At 40.0% G+C, this 25,202-nt stretch overlaps 1 protein-coding gene across 1 annotated transcript in view; it reads left to right on the top strand.

The window, feature by feature from the left end:
• LOC128690043 (stromal interaction molecule homolog) overlaps positions 1 to 25,202 on the top strand; it is a 298,076-nt gene that overhangs the window by 203,903 nt on the left and 68,971 nt on the right. The window contains exon 10 of the mRNA XM_070088695.1: positions 19,247 to 19,344. Within this exon, the coding sequence (XP_069944796.1) occupies positions 19,247 to 19,344 (98 nt within the window). The remainder of the gene's footprint in view (positions 1 to 19,246; positions 19,345 to 25,202) is intronic.

Raw genomic sequence — 25,202 nt, 5'->3', positions numbered from 1 at the left:
GTAAACTTGTTATCTAGTATTTGTATGCATCTATAAGTGGAAAAAAGAGGTGTTCCGCTTTACGGCGGTATCCTGGAACCTAACCTGCTGTATAAGTGGGGCCCTACTGTATATCTTTTTTTGGCTTTAATAGATGCACTTATTAGATCTTTTTTTTCTGTCTTGTGTGTGAAATCTAAGCATAACACATTGTTTTCTACATTGGTTCCCTAGTAACCATGAATCTTTTATTTCTGACACTGGCACTATAACCTGTAGGTGGTCTTGTATGATCTGAAGAGTTGTAGGTTTGCAGTTGGTGTGGTTCATTTCACTAGGAAAGAGTGAACCGTTAATTATTACTGCGTCAGATAACTTGCTCGGTTTTATCATCTTGGTAAGCAAAATATTCATTCAATTTGGCCTCTTTAAGGGGGGCTCCTTGTAGTGGTAAAGAGGCTATCAGTCTGAGGAATTGGACCTCTTGGTCTTCTTCCTCCGACAGAACCTAATTACCCCACAATCCTCCCTTCCCTATCCCTTCCTCCCCATACCCTTCCTTTTTTCCTTTCCCTCCCCTCTCTCAACCCTCCCCTTTTTCCCCATCCTGTTTGTAGCCTCTGGGATCCTTCCCTCTGGCATTGCGGTTTTTTAGGTGTGAGGTGGTGTGCTGGGGTTCGTCCCCCTCCGCAAGGTCCCTCGGGGGTGGTGTGGTTTGCTGTGGAATCTGAATTGCCTGAGGATGCCCTACTCCCTTCCCGGTTTCCGGGTTGTGGACGGGGTGCCCTTCGGATGATGGGTGTATCTCCGGAAGCTGCCTGTCGGTTCTGGGGAGGTGGCAGCCGAAGGAGGTATGCTTTGTGGTGGGTATCCAACTGTCCAGCCGAGGTAGCTTGGTAGATGTGAGGCTGCTATCCCGGAGTGCTGGTTTACTGGCGTGAAGGGTAGGGTATGGCATGGGTTCCACGCTGCATCTTCATTGCCAGTGGGCTTGAACCCCTCTCGGATGAGGGGGGGGGGAGCTTTCGGCCCTTCCATGCCTCCTGGCGACTGTCCCTCCACTGTCCCTCTTTTTTTTTTTTTCTTCTTTCTTTTTTTTCTTAGAATAACAAGAAAGGAGATATCATGGAAGATGCACCAATTATTATGGAAACTTCACCCAGTGTAACCCTTCCTCCTCCCGGGCCCCATTCGGATCCCACACCCTGTTCTGACCCGGCTTCATTATCGGACCATTCTCTCGACTCTTCTTGTACCCCTGTACCTTTGGCCGGTGACGCTTCATCACTTGCTTCAGGTGCTGCGGCATCACCCATTTCAGTTCATGCCGCTGCTTCTAGCATGACTTTCACAATGCGTTTGGCTTCCCCAAATACGCTGCAACGGTTCTCGGATCGCCCACCTCCCTCGGGTCAGACCGCCTGCGGTTCTACTCCTAAGCATCCACGACAACCTACTGACAACAGTTCGTCAATGACCGCTCAGAAACACCCTATACGACACTCAATACCTTTGAATACCAGACTAACAAGTATGCAATGGACAAAATTCTTTTCTTTACAAACGACATCTCAAACTGATTATCTTTCTGACCACAGAATTGGTAAAGCTCTTTTACTGCATGTTGGCCAAAATATATCTTTCCACACTCTTCGAAGTAGTGCACGTGTCATAACAGTGTAGAATTCAGAGCAAGCTCATGCCCTCTCCCACATCACTTCCATAGATAACATACCAGTCACCATTCATAAACATGCTACTCTTAATTCTTGCAGTGGTACTGTGGTCTTGCCATGTACCATTGTACAGAGTGACTTTGTCTTGAGGCGAGGATATTTTAGAACAATTAGCCCTTCAGAACCTCCCTATCCTCTAGGTAGATGTGTACATCCTGCCTGCTCATGGACGGAGGCGCTTTCCTGGTAATATTGCTCGTTTAACATTTGACTGCCGTGAGGTTCCAGCCTCTGTCTATATTGTGGTCCAATGCCTAGAGGTCCGTCAAGTTGTTCCCATGCCCCAACAACGTCATAATTGCTGGCATTTTGGACACCCCGCTAAACACTGCAGATCTGCGGTGGAATTCCCGGTCTGCAGAGCAGCAGATCATTCCAATACATCGTGTAGTCTTCCCCCTTTTGTCTTAATTGCAGGGAACCTCATCCTTCCTTTTCATGTCGTTGCATGAAACCATCACCTGGTAATCTCCTTGCCAGCTGAACAATTTCCTGAACCTGACTTGCAAGCAAGGGGAAACCAATGAAAGAATTAACCACAGAAGGCCATAACTTTCCCCAGCCTGCATATAATATTGATTGGGGCACTTCATTCCATGCACTTCTAGCATAGCTGATAGCATCTGCAATGTTAAATTTATTCCAGAAGCTTGGTAGTGCCAAGTTGGAATCAGAGTCCATTGATGCAATTAGTTTTTTCATAACTTTTTTTGTGTAGTTACACCTGAATGACTTAATAACTCCCTGATCCAGTAGTTGTATTAAAGATGTTGTATTTGGAGGTAAAAATCCACAAGCTTTGCTGGATGTGGGGTCACATCCAGCAAAGCTTGTGGATGAGTACGGGAATTATCAAGAATGAAGAGAGCCTTGAATGCAAGGTTCTTGCTGTGCAGGTAAAACTTGACTTCAGGAATAAAGCGATGCTTAAACCAGTCAATAAATATTTTCTCTGTCATCCATGCTGACTGGTTTGACCAAATTAACCCTTTGACTGTTTCAGGCCCCTCTCTGAAACTGTCATTCTATGTCGCCAAATATTCAAAAAAAAAAAATTATTATTTTTTCTTATGAAAATGTTAGGAATATTTTTAGTAGTGTTTTAAGCCTAAAAAAATTTTTTGCCATCAGTACTTACCGAGATATAGAGCCACAAAGTTTGCAGAAAGTGACGTGCGTACGGCAACAGTGGCGACCGCCGCCCACCCGGTATTCTTTTATTTACTCTAATTCAAAGGTTTCTTGCATTTTTCAATATTTTTCTGTTCCAGGTAACTTATGTGGCCTGTGAGACCAATGTAAGGTGCATTCTTCAAATATGCACTCATTGTTTACAACACAATAACAGAACAAACTTTATCACTATTAGTTTGTGTATACACTTTGTTTACACAAACAAACAATACAAAACAATGTTTATTACTATTGTTCCATAATATATATACATATGTACAGTCACTAAACACGTTCCTAGAACTGCTGCAGCTTGTGGAACTCTTTGAAACATGGGTATATGCAGAGGGGCACTTCACACTCCTCACACATAAAACGAGTGTCTCTGCGTGTTTGTGGGCGTTTTGTGGTATGCATACATACATAACACCTCTGAGCATTTTTCTTGACAGTAGTAGGAGGCAGTTGTATGGGGTAGTGATCACCAGGCCTCAAACGAGATGACGTGTGTGGGCGCTGGTCTATTGCAGGAGTTGCTCCTTGGTACTTTGCAATTATTTGTCTGATTACTGACAGGCAAAATTCACCATATTTTGGTGTTTTGTTGGTCTTCAACTTGTATATGTTATAAGCATTTAGCATAGAGATATCAACAAGATGGAAAAAAAGTTTTATATACCACTTATAACTCTTGCGTACACAGTCTGCAAACCCAATCTGCATGTCACATTTGTCCACTAAGTGCATATTGAGGTTGTAGTCCATGACAGCTGCAGGCTTTAGAATGGATTCATTGGTCTCTCTGTTGTCCCTGCCACTGGGTATCATTTCGTTTCTGTGAACTGATGTCAACAATATGACATCACGTTTGTCATGCCACCGAAATGCCATGATGTCATTGGCAGCAAAGGCTTGCACCTCACCTCTGCGAGTGCCAGCGTTGAACCTTGGCATATGTTTACGATTACCACGCACTGTGCCACACACGTCTGTCAAGTTCACTTGCAAGAAATCACTGAGTAAGGGGCTTGTGTACCAGTTATCAGTAAATAACATATGCCCCTTACCAAGATATGGTTCCATCATTGTTCGAACCACATCACCAGAGATACCCAATAACTTCATGGTATCTCTCAAAGTATTACTGCCAGTGTACACAATGATATTCAAAACTAGACCACTTCTGCAATCACACAGTACAAATAGCTTTATATCAAAGCATTTCCTCTTGCTTGGTATATATTGCTTGAATGAGAGTCTTCCTTTGAATAAAACCAAGGACTCATCAATAACAAGCTTCCTGAAGGGATAAAAATACATGCAGCACTTTTGTTTCAGGTACATAAACACATTTCTGATCTTATATAACCTGTCGCTTCTGTCAGGCCTGGTTTTGTCTGAAAAGTGTAACATACGTAACAGTATCAGGAAACGATTGACACCTATAATGTCACTAAAACCTGGAGTTGAAATCAGGCATTCTGTTGCCCAGTATGTGGTGACAGTGTGCTTATACACATGTGGCATAAGCATTATTGTGGCAAAAAACAGGTACATCTCTGCCACAGTTGTCTCCTTCCACTTGTGTAGCCGTGATTTTGGTGAGAGAATTGTATTTGCCATGGTGTAATCACAGTATGTGTTTGTTTCCCTGACAATGATGTCCATCAGGGGTTCATCGAAGAATAACTCAAAGCAGTCCAGTTCACTGGCATTGTTCCCAAGTGGACAAGATGGCTTTATTCCACTTTGTGTTTCATCAAAGTCATGGGGCTGGGAACAAACTCGTCACCGTCCTGCCAATCCCAGATGCGGTCTGCTGGTGGGGTCTGGATATTGTACTGTGGTTGTGGTTGTGCAGGTTGTGGTGGTGCAGGTTGTGGGAGTGTGGGGTAGGGTGAGGCTGGTTGTTGTGCTGCGTCAGCAGCATGGGTAGTAGCGTGGCCCGCTGATGGTGCCACATGGGCCGTGCCACCCTCACTATCACCACCACTGCCTCCTCCCTCACTGTCACCATTCATACCCATCGTTACAATATCGTCATCTTCACTATCAGGTCGTGGTGTAGGGCCACGGGATGTGCTCCCAGAGTTTCTCCTTCCCCTTGGAACAACATATGAAACACTACCAGACTGCATGCTACGTCGTACATACTGCCGCTTCACTGAGGAATATTCACTCTCACTGTCACTAGAACTGCTTTCAGTGACCTTGAAATCACTATCACTGCTATCATCTGGGTGTTGTACACGACCAAATAGTTTCCTCTTTCATCCTGGTACAGGCGAACGTGAACATGAACAAGCCGGCACAGCACCAGAGGTGGAAGGTTGTGGGTCATCTGGGTTTTCATCACTAATTACGTTATCCTGGGCACTTTTTCCGGTAACACTCACTTCAAAACCCTGGAATTCACTGTCACTGACATTTTCATCGCTGTTAGAGCTATCACTTGGGAACAAAAGACCTCCAATCCGCCGAGGAGTGAGGAACTTCTTACCGAGAGGCATGGTGAAAATGGACTAACAACATGGCGTTCCCACAATGCACCGCTGGGTCCCAGATTTTTTTCACAGGGTGCACACCGACCACTGAGACCCATTCTCTCTCGTGTAGGCCTACCAGGCCTTTGCCGCTTGATTTAAAGCCGCTAGAATTTGTGCATATAAATACGTCAGAAACATTGGCTCGTAAGACGTATTTATACGTCGGAAACAGTCAAAGGGTTAATGGTAAGGTGTTTTTATCTACACCTTTCAAAGCACGAGGATTCTTAGTGGTAAATAACCATGGGCTTACTCTTGAAGCCTGGTGCACTCTTCTTTTGCTGACTGATATAAGTTCATGTTGGCATTTTTTTCCTAAAAACACTTATCTCGTCAGCATTATACACTTGATGTGGCTCATAGCCACCCTCAGAAATAATTTCCTACAATTCAGCAGGAAAATTACTTGCTGCCCTATGATCAGCTGAAGCACATTTACCAGAAAACTTAATATTATATAACTTATTATGCAACTTAACCCTTTCAGGGTCGAGAGGCCCTCTCCTAAACTCGTCCTCAGGGTCGAAATTTTTTGGAAAAAAAATTATTTTTCTTATGAAATGATAGAGAATCTTTTCCCGATCATAATGACACCAAAGGTATGAAATTCGATGGAAAACTTACAGAATTATGCTCTCGCGAAGTTAGCTGTCTTGACGATGTTTATGCATCAGCGATTTTGGCTACTTTGAGCCCTATTTTCGGCCAATTTCAGTGTACTAGTCTACAAAAATTATATCTATATTGCTAGAACTCCATTTTTTCTGTTGAATGAGTACAAGAAACCACCCATTTACCAATTTCAAGTATCCAATAAAGTGGTCAGAAATTTGCAATTTTGCCATTTTCACACAAATTTCAGGAGATGCCAATTTCCAAATAGGGTTCAGAATAAGCAAGACAGACATTCCTGGCACTAAAATAACAAGTTCTCTGTTCATTAGTCACATCCCCAGGCCCCTCTTACATCTCTCTTGCTTTCCTCTTTGAATTTTTATTCTCACAAAAAGTAGAAGATTTACTGTTATGCAGACTACTGCATTAGTGTAGAAATGGTATAAATAATATCAGTACACTTGTGAAAGAATGTTACTCACCAGTTGATGTGTATTGGGCGCTTGGCATGATTTGTTTACTTTTGAAATTTGGTAAAAATCAAACATTTCTGCTACTTTGAGCTCAATTTCAAGGTACTTTTCATTATGAAGCCAATCAGAATCATCACAATTTCTGTAATATGTCTTCCATTCTATAAAATGAGACCAGGAAAACTAAAATACAACCATAAATACCATATGAACATACACTGCAAAGTCTCTGTTTTAAACCAAAAACACGGTCGGAGTTTTTTTTTTTCTCATTATGCACCGTGTGCTGCAGGATTTTTTTTATACTGTGCACACTGACTACATAGACCCATTCTTTCATATGTAGGGCTACCAGCTTTCTCTCACTAGATTTGAAAGCGCTAGAATTTAGGCATTCGGGTACGTCAATAACCCTGGTGCGTAAGCCGTACTAGTATGTCGGAAACCCTGAAAGGGTTAAAGGTGTGGAACCAGCCTGTGCTAAACATGCACTCTTTTTCAGGCCTTCCTTCCTTATCACACACTGCTTTAAACAACTGTAAGGCCTTTTCCCTAATTAAGAGGAAATTAAGTGGTGCACCTTTCTTTGTCTTTTGTTCAGTCCACTCAAGCAACAAGTTTTATTTATTTTATTTATTTATTTATTTATTTATTTATTTATTTATTTATTTATTTTATGTCTTTGCAAACAGTACATTGAGATTTTATATTTACAATAGTGGGTTGCAATGCAAAGAGAGCCTCTATGCCTATGCATAATAGAGGCTCTCAATTTCATAATAGAGGAGCTCAATTTCAAGATGGTTTTCATCGTGAAACTAATCAAAATCATCTCTATTTCTGTAATATGTTTTCCATTTTATCACATGAGACCATGAAAACGAGAATACAAAGATAAATACTATACAAAAATACACCTCAAAGTCGGCGTTTTAATTAAAAAAAATGGTCAGTTTTTTTCTCATTATGCACTGCGTGCCGCAGGATTTTTTTTATGTTGTGCACACTGACCACACAGACCCATTCTCACATGTGGGCCTACCAGCTTTCTCGTGCTTGATTTGAAGCCGCTAGAATTACGTATTGAGTATATATACGCCCGAAACACTGGCTCGTAAGACGTATATATACAACCAAAACAGTCAAAGGGTTAAATTGATATACAACGTGTTACATAAAAATGTGTTGCAATTCTTCAGTTGTGCTTTACTCAAGTTGTGCCAAATAAACTCATGCTAAATGACGGTCTACTTTACCAACTTTTCCTGTTATTCCTTTATCACGCATTTTGTGTGGTATTACACCATGGTCACACTTGTCAAAAGCTTTTGCAAAGTCTGTGTATACTACATCTATATTTTGTTTATTCTCTACAGCATCCAGGACCTTGTCATAGTGGTCCAGTAGCTGGGACAGGCAGGAATGACCTGCTCTAAACCCGTGTTGCCCTGGGTTGTGTAAATGATGGATATCTAGGTGGTTGGCAATCTTGCTTCTTAGAACCCTCTCAAAGATTTTTATGATATGGGATGTTAGTGCTATTGGTCTGTAGTTCTTTGCAATTGCTTTACTGCCACCTTTGTGGAGTGGGGCTATATCTGTTGTTTTTAGTGTGTGTGGGATGACCCTGTGTCCATGCTCCCTCTCCATAAAATGCTGAAGGCACGTGATAGGGGCTTCTTGCAATTCTTGATGAACACAGAGTTCCATGAGTCTGGGCCTGGGGCAGAGTGCATGGGCATATCATTTATTGCCTTTTCAAAGTCCTGTGGAGTTATGATAATTTCTGAGATTTTTGAGATGACCAAATTTTGGGTTTCATTCATAAAAAATTCATTTGGATTGTCGACGGTGAATAGGTTTAGGTCTTTGAAGAGTGGGGACACGTGCTGTCTTGCATTGGATTGCGTAATAATTCTTACTGCGGCTTTCTGTTGAGTCATTATCAGCTTTAGGCGAGTTGCTGCATAGGTGAGGTAGGGATAGATGAGTGAATAGTATAATGTGAGCAGGGATGATTGTGGTATGTAGTAACGTATCTTGGAGAGGATCCCAACTGTTTTGGATACTCTTTTCATTATTTGTTGGATATGGGTGTTTAATTTCAGGTTGCTGTCAAAGTGCAGGCCCAGGAATTTGCCCTCATTATGTCTAGCAATAGGAGTGTTGTCAATCTTTACATTCAGCTGGGCAACACCTGGTCTGTTCCCAAACAGAATGTAGAAGGTTTTGTCAGATTAAGTGTATAAATTAAGCATGTAAACTAGATTCATTTATAATTAATAGAACTATTGTACAACTTAAACTATGATAAATTTCTTTAGTATTAAGTAGTCAGTAAGCCATTAAATTAAGTCTGCCCATAATGCCTAGGCATGATAGAGGCTCTCTTTGCACTGCAACTCATTATTGTAAATACATAATCTCAATGTACTACTTGCAAAGAAATAAAATTTGATTTGATCTGATAAGTTTATTAGCAGTCATCCAGGTCAATATTTTTTAGTTCATCATTAACAATAGTGTTAAGTGAGGCAAGATTAGGGTGGGAGATGACATATGCCATATCGTCAGCAAAGAGAATAGGCTTAAGGTGTTGTGAAATAGTAGGTAGATCATTGATGTATAAGAGGAAGAGCAGGGGACCAAGGACACTTCCCTGTGGTACTCCAGTATCCAGTGGTCTTATTGATGAGGTTGCATCCTTAATAGAGATGTAATGCTGCCTGTTTGTTAGGTAGGATTTGAAATATGTAAGTGCATGGCCTTTTATGCCATAATGCTCAAGTTTGTGGAGTAGGATGCTGTGGTCTACTGTATCAAATGCTTTCTGTAGGTCGATAAAGAGTCCTACTAGAAATTCATTTTTTCAAGTGCAGTGTAAAGCAGATCTAGCATTTTTACAATTGCATCCTTTGTGTTTTTGTTTTTTCTGAAGCCAGATTGGCTGTTATAAAGGAATATAATCTCTTGTGTATAAGTTTCTCGAAGATTTTGGATAGCAATGGTAAGTTTAAAATTGGCCTGTAGTCGTTTACATCTGTGGGGTCACCACTTTTGTGTATTGGTGTGACCCTGGCTATCTTGAGTAGTTCTGGGAAAGTGCTGGTTTCTAGTGATTTGTTAAAGAGTAATGAAATAGCAGGTTAGATAACATAAACTGCTCGTTTGTACAATAATGGAGGAACTTGAGCCAGATTTCCCGATTTATTTTTAAGTGATTTAATAATTGCAGTGACTTCTGTGGGCTCAGTTGGTGCAAGATAGGAGGAGGTTGGGAAATTCACATCTAAGTAATCACTTGCTCGGGCATTGGTACCTAGGATTTTACTGGCGAGATTTGATCCTCTGGTTGAAAAAGTCATTTATCTTTTTAGCTGTATCAATAGGCTGTTGTTGGGCTTCATTCGGTTTAGTTAGGACAATATCCCAAATTTTTTTTAGTCTGTAGGTGCCTAGAATATGAGTGTGTCTTCCATGTCTTTTTTATATCTCCTCTTGTTTTGGTGAATCTAATGGAGTAGTACAGTTGCTTAGCCTTTCTTATTAGGTTGGTGAGAACTGATGTGTATTGTTTGACAATAACTGTTTATTAAGCCCTGTCTATATTTTTTTATAGTGATGTTTCTTATCAATGGATCTTAGTACAGTGGACCCCCGCTTTACAATCACCTCCCAATGCGACCAATTATGTAAGTGTATTTATGTAAGTGTGTTTGTACGTGTATGTTTGGGGGTCTGAAATGGACTAATCTAATTCACAATATTCCTTATGGGAACAAATTCGTTCAGTACTGGCACCTGAACATACTTCTGGAATGAAATATCGTAAACTGGGGGTCCACTGTATTAGAAATATGCCTATCCAATCATCGATACCATTATCCTCAGAGAATTCTGTAGGCCAGTCAGTCGTACCTAGCTATGTTGTGAAGTTGCTTATTGAAGCCTCGTCATGGAGTCTAAAAGAGACTTTGTTGCATTCCAGTGGTTGTTTACTAGTGTTTAAGAAGAAGGTGGGGTAGTAGTCAGTAGCGCTGTCTGTGATTATCCCTGATTGAACCCTTTGACTGTCGCAACCCCAAATCCTGAGGTGTCTCCTGGTGTCGAAAAATTTTTGGAAAAAAAAAAAAATTCTTATGAAATGATAGAGAATCTTTTCCCGATGGTAATGACACCAAAAGAATGAAATTTAATGGAAAACTTATGAAATTACGCTCTCGCGAAGTTAGCGACCTCTGCGATATTTACGAATCGGCGATTTTGCCCACTTTGAGCCCTATTTTCGGCTAATTCCATTGTTCCAGTTGATCAAACTCATAGCTATTTCTGTAGAACTCCATTTGTTCTATCGATTGAGTACAAGAACCTGCCCATTTACTTATTTCAACTACCCAATAATGTGGTCAGAAATTTGCAATTTGGCCAATCTCACACAATTAAAAAATATGCCAATTTCAAAATAGGGTCCAGAATGAACAATGCAGACACTTTCTTTGTTCATCAGTCATGTCTCCAGGCCCCTCTGATATTACTCTTGCTTTCTATTTTGAATTTTTATTCAAACAAAAAATAGAAGATTTACTGTTAGCCAGACTACTGCAATATTGTAATAATTGAATAAATAATGTCAATCCATTCATGACTGCATATTAGAATGGCTAGTTGGACATTTATTGGACACTGACATCATTTGTTTACTTTTGAACATCTCCAAAAATCAAACATTTCCCCTCGTTTGAGCTCCATTTCAAGGCTCTTTTCATAGTAAAACCAATCAAAATCACATCTATTTCTATAATATGTTTTTCATTCTATCAAATGAGACCAAGAAAACAAGAATATAACCATAAATACTATACAAAAATACACCACAAAGTCGGCGTTTTAACCCTTTTGGGGTCCAAGGCCAAAATCTGAAGTGGTGCCCCAGTGTCCAAGATATTTAAAAAAAAAAAAAAAAAAAAATTCTTAAAGAATTAGAGTATATTTTTGTGAAGGTAATAAAACAAAAAAAAATATTTTCTGATCAGTACTTACGAGATACAGTGCCGAGAAGTTGACCCAAAATGACTGCGTGGCGGCAACATCGACGATTTCCACATACGTGCATTACTTTATTTTATGTTTTTTGTAGTTTTTTTCTTTTCTTTTCTAATTTTTTTCTTTTCCTACTAACATCTGGGGCCTGAGAGACCAATACTGTATATAATGTATATATATAAACTCACTTCACCATTCTCTTAACCTCTCTCTTTTTCTCCATATACTCTTCCCTCCTTGCATCACTTCTACTTTGTAAAAACTTCTCATATGCTAACTTTTTCTCCCTTACTACTCTCTTTACATCATCATTCCACCAATCGCTCCTCGTCCCTCCCTCACCCACTTTCCTGTAACCACAAACTTCTGCTGGAAACACTAACACTACATTTTTAAACCTACCCCATACCTCTTCGACCCCATTGCCTATGCTCTCATTAGCCCATCTATCCTCCAATAGCTGTTTATATCTTACCCTAACTGCCTCCTCTTTTAGTTTATAAACCTTCACCTCTCTCTTCCCTGATGCTCCTATTCTCCTTGTATCCCATCTACCTTTTACTCTGTGTAGCTACAACTAGAAAGTGATCTGATATATCTGTGGCCCCTCTATAAACATGTACATCCTGAAGTCTACTCAACAGTCTTTTATCTACCAATACATAATCCAACAAACTACTGTCATTTCGCCCTACATCATATCTTGTATACTTATTTATCCTCTTTTTCTTAAAATAAGTATTACCTATAACTAAACCCCTTTCTATACAAAGTTCAATCAAAGGGCTCCCATTTTCATTTACACCTGGCACCCCACACTTACCTACCACACCCTCTCTAAAAATTTCTCCTACTTTAGCATTCAGGTCCCCTTCCACAATTACTCTCTCACTTGGTTCAAAGGCTCCTATACATTAACTTAACATCTCCCAAAATCTCTCTCTCTCTCCTCTACATTCCTCTCTTCTCCAGGTGCATACACGCTTATTATGACCCACTTTTCGCATCCAACCTTTACTTTAATCCACATTATTCTTGAATTTACACATTCATATTCTCTTTTCTCCTTCCATAACTGATCCTTCAACATTACTGCTACCCCTTCCTTTGCTCTAACTCTCTCAGATACTCCAGATTTAATTCCATTTATTTCCCCCCACCGAAACTCCCCTACCCCCTTCAGCTTTGTTTCGCTTAGGGCCAGGACATCCAACTTCTTTTCATTCATAACATCAGCAATCATCTGTTTCTTGTCATCCGCACTACATCCACGCACATTCAAGCATCCCAGTTTTATAAAGTTTTTCTTCTCTTTTTTAGTAAATGTCTACAGGAGAAGGGGTTACTAGCCCATTGCTCCCGGCATTTTAGTCGCCTCATACGACACGCATGGTTTACGGAGGAAAGATTCTTTTCCAATTCCCCATGGACAATAGAAGAAATAAAGAAGAACAAGAGCTATTTAGAAAAAGGAGAAAAACCTAGATGTATGTATATATATATATATATATATATGCATGTGCGTGTCTGTGAAGTGTGACCAAAGTGTAAGTAGGAGTAGCAAGATATCCCTGTTATCTAGCATGTAAAAAGAGAGCAAATGAGAGAGTGGGTGAGATGTTATCAACAAATTTTGTTGAAAATAAGAAAAAGTTTTGGAGCGAGATTAACAAGTTAAGGAAGCCTAGAGATCAAATGGATTTGTCAGTTAAAAATAGAAGAGGAGAGTTATTAAATGGAGAGTTAGAGGTATTGGGAAGATGGAGGGAATATTTTGAGGAATTGTTAAATGTTGATGAAGATAGGGAAGCTGTGATTTCGTGTATAGGGCAAGGAGGAATAACATCTTGTAGGAATGAGGAAGAGCCAGTTGTGAGTGTGGGGGAAGTTCGTGAGGCAGTAGGTAAAATGAAAGTGGGTAAGGCAGCCGGGATTGATGGGATAAAGATAGAAATGTTAAAAGCAGGTGGGGATATAGTTTTGGAGTGGTTGGTGCAATTATTTAATAAATGTATGGAAGAGGGTAAGGTACCTAGGGATTGGCAGAGAGCATGAATAGTTCCTTTGTATAAAGGCAAAGGGGGACAAAAGAGAGTGCAAAAATTATAGGGGGATAAGTCTGTTGAGTATACCTGGTAAAGTGTATGGTAGAGTTATTATTGAAAGAATTAAGAGTAAGACGGAGAATAGGATAGCAGATGAACAAGGAGGCTTTAGGAAAGGTAGGGGATGTGTGGACCAGGTGTTTACAGTGAAACTTATAAGTGAACAGTATTTAGATAAAGCTAAAGAGGTCTTTGTGGCATTTATGGATTTGGAAAAGGCATATGACAGGGTGGATAGGGGAGCAATGTGGCAGATGTTGCAGGTGTATGGTGTAGGAGGTAGGTTACTGAAAGCAGTGAAGAGTTTTTACAAGGATAGTGAGGCTCAAGTTAAATTATGTATGAAAGAGGGAAATTATTTCCCAGTAAAAGTAGGCCTTAGACAAGGATGTGTGATGTCACCGTGGTTGTTTAATATATTTATAGATGGGGTTGTAAGAGAAGTAAATGCAAGGGTCTTGGCAAGAGGCGTGGAGTTAAAAGATAAAGAATCACACACAAAGTGGGAGTTGTCACAGTTGCTCTTTGCTGATGGCACTGTGCTCTTGGGAGATTCTGAAGAGAAGTTGCAGAGGTTGGTGGATGAATTTGGTAGGGTGTGCAAAAGAAGAAAATTAAAAGTGAATACAGGAAAGAGTAAGGTAATGAGGATAACAAAAAGATTAGGTGATGAAAGATTGGATATCAGATTGGAGGGAGAGAGTATGGAGGAGGTGAATGTATTCAGATATTTGGGAGTGGACGTGTCAGCGGATGGGTCTATGAAAGATGAGGTGAATCATAGAATTGATGAGGGGAAAAGGGTGAGTGGTGCACTTAGGAGTCTGTGGAGACAAAGAACTTTGTCATTGGAGGCAAAGAGGGGAATGTATGAGAGTATAGTTTTACCAACGCTCTTATATGGGTGTGAAGCATGGGTGATGAATGCTGCAGCGAGGAGAAGGCTGGAGGCAGTGGAGATGTCATGTCTGAGGGCAATGTGTGGTGTGAATATAATGCAGAGAATTCGTAGTTTGGAAGTTAGGAGAAGGTGCGGGATTACCAAAACTGTTGTCCAGAGGGCTGAGGAAGGGTTGTTGAGGTGGTTCAGACATGTAGAGAGAATGGAGCGAAACATAGTGACTTCAAGAGTGTATCAGTCTGTAGTGGAAGGAAGGCGGGGTAGGGGTCGGCCTAGGAAAGGTTGGAGGGAGGGGGTAAAGGAGGTTTTGTGTGCAAGGGGTTGGGACTTCCAGCAGGCATGCGTGCGCGTGTTTGATAGGAGTGAATGGAGACAAATGGTTTTTAATACTTGACATGCTGTTGGAGTGTGAGCAAAGTAACATTTATGAAGGGGTTCAGGGAAACCGGCAGGCCGGACTTGAGTCCTGGAGATGGGAAGTACAGTGCCTGCACTCTGAAGGAGGGGTGTTAATGTTGCAGTTTAAAAACTGTAGTGTAAAGCACCCTTCTGGCAAGACAGTGATGGAGTGAATGATGGTGAAAGTTTTTCATTTTTGGGCCACCCTGCCTTGGTGGGAATAGGCTAGTGTGATAATAAAAATAATAATAAAAATAATATAAACTCACTGTATTGAACACAATAACTGCACTAAAGTTATTATCATTATTGTTTACCACTTTTGTTTATTACAATAAACATGCACAAATCTTGTACAATACTAATGTTCTGTCATATATTTACATATTTACAATCACTGGACATGTTTTTAGAGCTGCTGGAGCTTGTGGAACTCCTTGAAACAAGGCACCATGCACAGAGGTACCTTACATTCCTTGCGCATAAACCGAGTGTCTTTGCATCTTTGTTGAAGTCGTTTTGTCTGTGCACAGACAATGCATCTCTTTTGAGCAAATATCTTCTTAGTTGCAGGAAGTTGTATTATGAAATGATCACCTTCCCTCCTCAAATGCTTGGGTATATTCTGAAGAGTTTGAGGACCTTGTTGTATAGCAGGTGTTGTTACCTGGTATTTCATTATGAGTTGTCTGACAACAGACAAACAAAATTCACCATACGGTGGTCTGTTGCCAGTCTTCATTTGGTACATATTATATGCATTGAGCATCGAAATGTCCATGAGATGGAAGAAAAGTTTCATGTACCACTTGTAACTCTTACGAACACAATCAACAAAGCCAATCTGCATGTCACATTTGTCAACCAAGCACATGTTTTGTGTATAATCAATCACTGTCTCTGGTTTTTGAATATGTTGATTAGTCATTCTATCAACTTTGCCACTGTCTTGCATTTCGTTACGGTGAATGGTTGTCAACAATGTAACATCTCGTTTGTCATGCCACCGTAATGCCATGATGTCATTGACAGTAAACACCTGCACCTCATCACCACAAGCACCTGCGTTGAACCTGGGCATATATTTACGATTAGAACGCACTGTGCCACACACACATCTGTCTTATTCACTCGCAAGAAATCACTGAGTAAAGGGCTTGTGTACCAGTTATCGGTATATAATGTATGCCCCTTACCAAGATAAGGTGCCAGCATGCTTCTCACTACATCACCTGAGATACCCAATAACATCCTGGTATCTTTCAATGTTATGCATCCCGTGTACAACAATATCCAATACCAGGCCACTGTCACAGTCACAGAGTACAAACAGTTTTATACCAAAGCGTTTCCTATTGCTCGGTATATACTGCTTGAACGACAGTCTACCTTTGAACAAAATCAAAGACTCGTCAATTACAAGATTCTTGAATGGATAAAAGTACATGTTGAACTTTTGTTTCAGATACATAAAAACATTTCTAATCTTGTATAACCTGTCACTTCTGTCAGGCCTGGTTTTGTCAGAGAAGTGCAACATACGTAACAGTAAGATAAACCTGTTCACTGGGATGATTTCACTGAAGACCGGGGTAGAAATTAGCCGATCTGTGGACCAGTATGCTTTTATATTATGCTTATAGACATGAGGCATAAGCATTATTGTTGCAAAAAGCAAATACATTTCTGCGACAGTCTTCTCTTTCCACCGGTGTAGTCTTGACTGTGGTGATGTGATCGTATTTGCCATGGTGTACTCAAAATACTTGTTACTTTCCCTGACAATAGTTTCCATCAAGGGCTGGTCAAAGAATAGTTCAAAGAATTCCAGTTCATTGGCCGTGGTTCCAAGGGGACAAGTAGGTAGGATTCCACTTTGAGAGTCATCAAAGTGGTGGGGCTTGGGAACAAAATTGGGATTTTGCTGCCAATCCCAGATACGGTTTGCTGGTGGATACCGGATATCATAGGCTGGTTGTGCGGGTAGTTGTGGTTGTGGTGGGCTGGTGGCTGATGCTCCGCTTTGCCCTTGAACTGAAGAGTCAGCTGTGTGGGTCCCAGCCTGGGCTGGTGAGTCACGCATGGCCGTGGCACTACCATCACCACTACCATCACCTACTGATGCCTGTGGTCTATCCATGCCAAGTGTAGCCACATCATCCTCACTTTCACTGTCTATTCCTGGTGTAGGGCCACGGGATGTACTCCGGGATGTACTCCAGGATGTACTCCGTCCCCTGGGCACTGCATAGGGAACACTACCCGAGCGCATGTGGCGGCATATATACTGATGCTTCACTGGTGAATACGTTTCCTCACTATCACTACTTGAATGATTGCCAAGAGCAATAAAATCACAATCCATGTCATTATCATCATCATTACCGAAGTCAGAGGCCTGGCCACATGAAAATAATAGTTTTCTCTTGCGATGAGGTACAACTGACCGTGACTGAGGAGTGCCCACACCAGAGGTAGAAGGTTGAGGATCGTCAGGGTTTTCTGCACTATTATCGATATCCTGGTCATTCCTTTCGGTCACTAACTGATCAAAGCCAAAGAATTAGTCTTCATTTCCACTTCCATCAGAGTCAGAACTATCAGATAGGAAGAGGAGAGTCCCAATTTTCCTTGGAGTGAGAGCTGCCTTGCGACGAGGCATGGTGAACAAAGGTAACTGAGCCGGCGTTCCCACAATGCTATGCGGGTACCTAGAATTTGTGTTTATGGCACACACGCACCACGCAGACCCGTTCTCTCACATGTAGGCCTACCAGCATTTTCGCACTAAATTTGACGCCGCTAGAATTTTGGCATAGATTTACAGTTTGGACCCTGAATGTGAAGCCGTAGATCTACGGGACGGACCCTGAAAGAGTTAATCCAAAAACACGATCGAAGTTTTTTTTCTCTCATCATGCACTGCGTGCTGCAGGAATTTTTTTATATGGTGCACACTGACCACAGACCCATTCTCTCACATGTGGGCCTAACAGCTTTCTCCTGCTTGATTTGAAGCTGCTAGAATTTTTGAGTATATATACATCAAACACGGTGGCTCGTAAGATATATACAACCAAAACAATCAAAGGGTTAAGGGGGGCTAGTATATTAGTCCATATATGGAGTTGAGGCCCATGATCTACCACATCTCTTGGGGATAGCCTTAGGGACAATACCAGACCTTATTCATTGCTATGTAAATTGACACTTCACAGGTGAATAATTATCATCACTATCAGTTGACTGCTCATCAATTACTAGAAAATCAGAAACCACTGTCATCCTACTCACATCTGTACCCAAACCACTGTGGAATACTAGTACAGCCTCTCCTCATTTAACGATGAAGTTCCATTCCTAAGACCACATCAGTAAACGAATTCATCACTGAGGAGCATACTACATAATGGTAGTGGGTTTGTGTCAGCCATCTTTGATATTGTTTTAATGTCACCTTTGCACTATTTATAACATTTATGGTATATTTTTAAATGTTTTTACAGTAGTTTACTGTATATTGTAATAAACAGAATAGAGAAAATCAGCTCTAATATGCATTATTTAGGTATGCATACTGGTCAGAGAGCCCACTGTAAGTCTTAAGTCATCAGTAAACAAGTACATCGCTAAGTGAGGAGAGGCTGTATTTGCTTGTGGGGTTGGACATGTTATGGACACACTGAGGATTGAGGTAAATGGTTGTGGGTCAATGAGGCTTTCAGCACTATTTGGCATTTCTACTATCATTTTTAGTCACTTTGTCCTCAAACCCGTAGAATTCCTTTTCAGAATTTATTGTACATCCTCATAGCTGGAGCTGTCACTAAGGAAGAGAAGGTGCTTAATTCACTGGGAAGTGAGTGCATACTGTATTGTGTCAGCTGTATGGTGGACAGTGGTAAATGAAGATTCACTGTGGAGATCCTGACTCTTTGTATATCTCATACACCTGATTGTGTCAACCCATTTTCTTATGCCTAGGCCTACCAGACCTCTCATGTCAAATTTGCAGCTTGAGTTTATGCACAGATTATACAAGAGATATTGGCTTCAGTAATATTGATTTACATAGGAGACGGTGATACAAGGGTGAAGAAACAGTGATCTAAAATTTTAATGAGAAAGCTTGATCTGAATAATTATATCTGTAACCAAAAATATTGAGAGGGTTTTTCTTTTTTTTTACTTTTTTACTCTATTTTGTATTTTTAAGATTATAGTTATATCAGGAGTGTGTTAAATATCCATCTGCAGCTTTTTTTTTTTTTTTTAGTGTGAAAAGCTCAACCGTCAACGTCGCAGCCTAATGGGAATGCTTGCATCTGTTCATGGAAAAATGGACAATGTTGACCAGTCTATAAGTCAAGCCAGGTAAGTAACAAAATAGAACTGTCTAAGAAACTAGATCATTATTAAATATTAATGTAAACATTCCAGTTTTATTTATTTATTTATTTATTTAGTAATTTGAGCATACATACAGAGGTACAAAAAAATACAGGTAAGAGCAGCATGCCAAAGCCACTTGTATGCATAGCATTACGGGCTGGCTTAAAATTAACTTAAGATTAACTAAGCAATGATGTAATCAGTGATAAAACATTATTGTAAACAGATAACAATAAAGCACAAATGAGTATTACAAAGACAGGTCATATGGTTGCATGCATTGCTGTACATTCAGTCGAATGGAGTATTCTGTTAGGTAGTGTATTTAAAAAATAACAAAGTTAGATTGGGTCTTAGGTTTAACATTTATGTGATATAATTGTGAGAAACATTTAAGATATACAATTTATAAGGTTCAGTTATTCAGTATTTATTTGGTTTTGGGTGAGTAAGTGATCTTTGAGAAGAGACTTGAATTTATAAACAGGTAGTGTTTCTTTTATATTTACAGGTAATGAATTCCAGATTTTAGGGCCTTTTATGTGCATTGAGTTTTTGCATAGCGCGAGATGGACACGAGGAACATCAAAGAGTGATCTGTGCCTTGTGTTATGGTCATGTGTTCTGTTGAGGTTGGCAAGGAGATGTTTGAGGGGAGGGTTAACATCAGAGTTAAGTGTTCTATGTATGTAATAGGTGCAGTAATAAGTATGGATGTTTTGTATGGTGAGTAAGTTTAGTGTTTTGAATATTGGTGGAGTGTGCTGCCTGTAGTGGGAGTTTATCATTCTGACTGCAGCCTTTTGTTGGGTAATTAGTGGTCTGAGATGGTTTATTGTTGTTGAGCCCCATGCACAAATTCCATAGGTGAGATAGGGGTAAATAAGAGAGTGATATAGGGCCAGGAGGGCTGACTGTGGAACATAGTACTGTATCTTCGATAGTATGCCTACGGTCTTGGAAATTTTCTTAGAAATTTGTTGTATATGTGTATGAAATTTGAGTCTATTATCAAGGTGGATTCCTAAGAATTTTCCCTCTGTTAGCTTTGTGATAGGTGATCCGTTTATCATTATGTTAAGAGGGACATCTGTAGCTCTGTTACCAAACTGAATGAAGTAGGTTTTGTCAATGTTTAGTGTAAGTTTGTTAGTCCTCATCCAGGTAGATATTTTCTGTAATTCGGTATTTACAGTATTGGCTAGCGTGACTGGGCTCGGGTGAGAGAAGACGTATGTAGTGTCATCTGCAAATAGTGTGGGTTTGAGTAATTGAGGTAGATTTTAAAGTTATTACAGATTTTCTCTTGCTTTGTGGATTCCCTATATATGAATTCACTTACATGCATCAGCCTTATTCTACCAGGAATTTACATGCAGCAAAAATTTGCTTTTATGCAATTGGAACAGGTCTGTGTTTTTTCACTCATGTGCAATCGCCCAAGCATAGCACCATTTTGATTTTTTACCAGTACAGTGGAACCTCGGTTTTCATCATTAATTCATTCCAGAAAGTCTGACGTAAACCGAATTCGATGAAATCTGAAGCAGTATTTCCCATGAGAAAAAATGTAAATCCAGTTAATCCGTTCCAGACACCCAAAAGTATTAACAAAAAATACATTTTATAGAGAATAACTACAGTTTTACATACAGAAAACAATGAGAATTAAATATAAAGGACTAATGAAATGAATAAATGAACATTTAATATCACTTTTACTTTTATTGAAGACTTTTGTTGGTGTATGGAAGACGGCGAGGAGGGGAGAGGGAGGGGAGGTTATCTCTACCACCATCACTACCACCCTCTACCACCATCACTACCACCCTCTACCACCATCACTACCACCCTCTACCACCATCACTACCACCCTCTACCACCATCACTACCACCCTCTACCACCATCACTACCACCCTCTACCACCATCACTACCACCCTCTGCCACAATCACTACCACCCTCTACTGACGAGAAACAAAGCCAGACTAACTCAGAACGTGTGGAATGCTTTGTGTGGATGCGCGCGGACACATTCGGTACTGCAGACCACTGTCAGCTTGACAAAAACAGAAGCGATGAACAAAAATTGGGATAAAATTTTGACGAAAAATGTCATCAAAAACTGAATTTGATGAAAACCAGGGCAAACGAAAACAGAGATTCCACTGTACAGTGGAACCTCTACTTGAGAGTGCATCCATGTGTGAGTTTTTCCAAATAGAGCAGTTGATGGGTTGATTTTTTGCTTCCATACGCGAGCAAAATTTCCATAAGCGAGCAGACCTCAAGGAAGGCTCCTTGACGTTGGTGAGGGGCTCTTGCTCTTGATCTAGGGAATTGTATCTCATTTGTTTGTTGGAGTATCTTATTGAAACTTGGGCGATGTGTGATGGAAAGATGCTTCTTAACGTACACCAAAAAATGAAAGAAATCAGAGCACAAATAATGGAGTTCACTTCTCAGCAATTAGCCACCCCTTAGCGGTATTTTCGTATGGTTTTTATGGTTCTAGTCTCGTTTTTTTTGTCTCATTTGATAGAATGGAAGATATGTTACAGAAATAGATAGGATTTTGATTGCTTTCACGATGAAAAGTACCTTGAAATTGAGCTCAACGAGGGAGAAATGCTCGTTTGCTTGACTATGTGCAAGAGTAAAAAATGACGTCACTGTCCATTCCAATATGCAGTCATAAGTGGGTTGACATTATTTATACAATTATTGCAATAAGGCATAACAGTAAATCTTATATTTTTTGTGTGAATAAAAATTACAAATTATAATAGTAATAATAATAATAATATGTACTGTATAATAATAATAATACATATAATAATAGTATAATAATATAATACAATAATAATAATAATACATATAATAATAATGCATATATAATAATAATGTACTACATAATAATAATTATAATAATAGACAGCTTCAAAAGGCCATCACTAGATGGCAGTGTTTACCACAACAAAGAGGGAGTGGTTGTGGCTGCCTCCACCTGTTACATAATGATATATTTTATTCATTCTAGAGTATATATCAGGTTTCTATGTTATTTATATTGTTTGTTATGTCATAGATGAACTGTGATAGATAAATAACCTGTATAGATGATTTTGTCCGGTCTCCAGACAAATTGTTGTCCACCGCCGACACCGCCCATACCACAACATGAATTACATATTTTATTCATTTTAGAGTATATATCAGTGTCTATGTTATTTATATTACTTATTATGTCATATTAGATAAAGTGAGATAGATAAATAAGCCGTAAAGTTGATATTAGTGAAATTATTGAAGTACAGAATTCCACTGGAACGGATTAATTGCATTTCAGTTAATTTAAATTAGAAAAATCGACTCTGCAAACGAGCAAATCCAGTTGTGAGCAAGGTCATGGAACGGATTAAACTCGCAAGTAGAGCTTCCACTGTATATTAAATACAGGTCCTCCATCACAAATCCGGCACCATTGGGACCTGTAGTGTGCCGGATTACACAGTGGTTAGGTTAGAATACACTTAATAAAATTAACCAACTTGACTTGCACAAAGTTCATTGAACATCGGCAAAAATCAAACATTTCCGCTACTTTGAGCTCAATTTCAAGGTATTTTTTGTCATGAAAGCAGTCAAAATCATGTCTATTTCTGTAATATTTCTTCCATTCTATCAAATGAGACCAAAAAACGAGAATACAACCATAAAAATCATACAAAAATATACCACAAAGAGGCGGCTAATGGCTGAGAAGTGAACTCCCTTATTTATCGTCCGTCTTTTTTATTTTTGGTGTACATTGTAAAGGTTTACTCAGCCCTGTAACAACTTCAGACAGTATTACCAAGGCTGGCTGGCTCCTCAGGAAAATTAATGAATAGAAAAAGAAATAATAATTCACAAAGATAAACACTTTATTATTTATTAATGCAAAGATAAAACAGTGAAACATGAAGGTGTATCCTATTTGAAAGAAAAATGAAAAATGAAATGAAAAAATGACATTTGAATTCAACGCTAATATCTACAGTTATGCTGGGGTGTCTGGTGGAGGTTGACACCGTCTTGTAGAAATTGTAGCCGTTACTGATGATGTGGGGGGGGGTCACAGGTGTTGGTGACAACCCAACGGCTAGTTCTTCACAGAGTCTATAGCCTTGAATAGTCAGTCCAGATGACAGGAAAGCAGGTTCTTTACCACTACAAAGATGAGGGGTTGTTGTCTGCTGTCGCCTACAGTTAATCAGGTAGGTAGATCCAAAAAGTGATGTCTTCGGACTTTTGCAAAAGTCCTTCTCCTTCAATACTTCTTGTTGGTTGGCAGGTCATTCCAAGCTGGAAAGACAGACAGGTTACCCACTGCTTAAGAAATCACTCTCCATGATAAGTACAATACCTAAAAGACGTGGTGATTATCAAAACATCTAACATGGAGATCAAGGCTGAAAGAACTAAGTTTATTATTGGTCAAAAGTGAAGCTTTCAACCAATAAGTCCACTAGAATAGGAGCAGGCTTTTACTTACAGTTGTGCTGGGAGCTGTGAGTCGAGTGATTACTGTTTGGCCGGAGCCCCACACGTCACCTTTCGGGGTGGGGAGAAAGGGGGGGTGAGAGGATAGCGGGAGCTAGACTGACTGACCCTACCTTAACAAGCAGCCGGCAATCAAACTATCGTTACCATATACAGTGGACCCTCGACCAGCGATATTAATCCGTTCCTGAGAGCTCATCGTTAATCGAAATTATCGTTAGTCGAGTTAATTTTCCCCATAAGAAATAATGGAAATCAAATTAATCCGTGCAAGACACCCAAAAGTATTGAAAAAAAAATTTTACCACATGAAATATTAATTTTAATACACACAAACTGAAGAAGACATGCACAGTTACACGACACTTACCTTTATTGAAGATCTGGTGATGATTGATGGGATGGGAGGAGGGGAGAGTGTTGATGGTGTTAGTGTTTAGAAGGGGAATCCCCTTCCATTAGGACTTGAGGTGGCAAGTCCTTTTTTGGGGTTACTTCCCTTCTTCTTTTAATGCCACTAGGACCAGCTTGAGAGTCACTGGACCTCTGTCGCACAACATATCTGTCCATAGAGGCCTGTACCCCCCGTTCCTTTATGACATTTCTAAAGTTTCACAACATTGTCAGTGTCACAATTAAACACTTGTTCAGGTTTCAATTCTTCACTGTCTATGTACTCCTTGAATTCCTGCACATATTTTTCAGCTGCTTTTTGGTCCAAACTGGCAGCCTCACCATGCCTTATCACGCTGTGTATGCCTCTACGATTCTTAAATCTCTCAAACCAACCTTTGCTGGCCTTAAATTCACTCACATCACCACTAGTTGCTGGCATTTTTCTAATTAAATCGTCGTGCAACTTCCTAGCCTTTTCACATATGATTGCTTGAGAGATGCTATCTCCTGCTGTCTGTTTTTCGTTTATCCACACCAATAACAGTCTCTCAACATCTATCACTTGTGATCTCAGTTTCGAAAACATAGTTGCACCTTTGGCAAGAACAGCTTCCTTGATTGCTGTTTTCTTGGCCACAATAGTAGCGATGGTTGATTGGGGTTTTGTGTACAACCTGGCCAGCTCGGAGACACCCACTCCACTTTCATACTTAGCAATGATCTCTTTCTTTATATCCATAGTAATTCTCACCCTTTTTGCTGTAGGGTTGGCACTAGAAGCTTTCTTGGGGCCCATGGTGACTTATTTTGCAGGTGCAATCACTAAAAAGGCTGTCATAATATGAAATGTTCCGATTGTATGCTTGGAAGCGACCGCGGTGGCTGGCTGGCTTGTAAAC

This window comes from Cherax quadricarinatus, chromosome 25, assembly GCF_038502225.1.
Source record: "Cherax quadricarinatus isolate ZL_2023a chromosome 25, ASM3850222v1, whole genome shotgun sequence".
NCBI classification, from domain to species: Eukaryota; Metazoa; Arthropoda; class Malacostraca; order Decapoda; family Parastacidae; genus Cherax; species Cherax quadricarinatus.
Note: the sequence above shows the minus strand (reverse complement) of the source record. Positions and strands in the feature narration are given on the sequence as shown.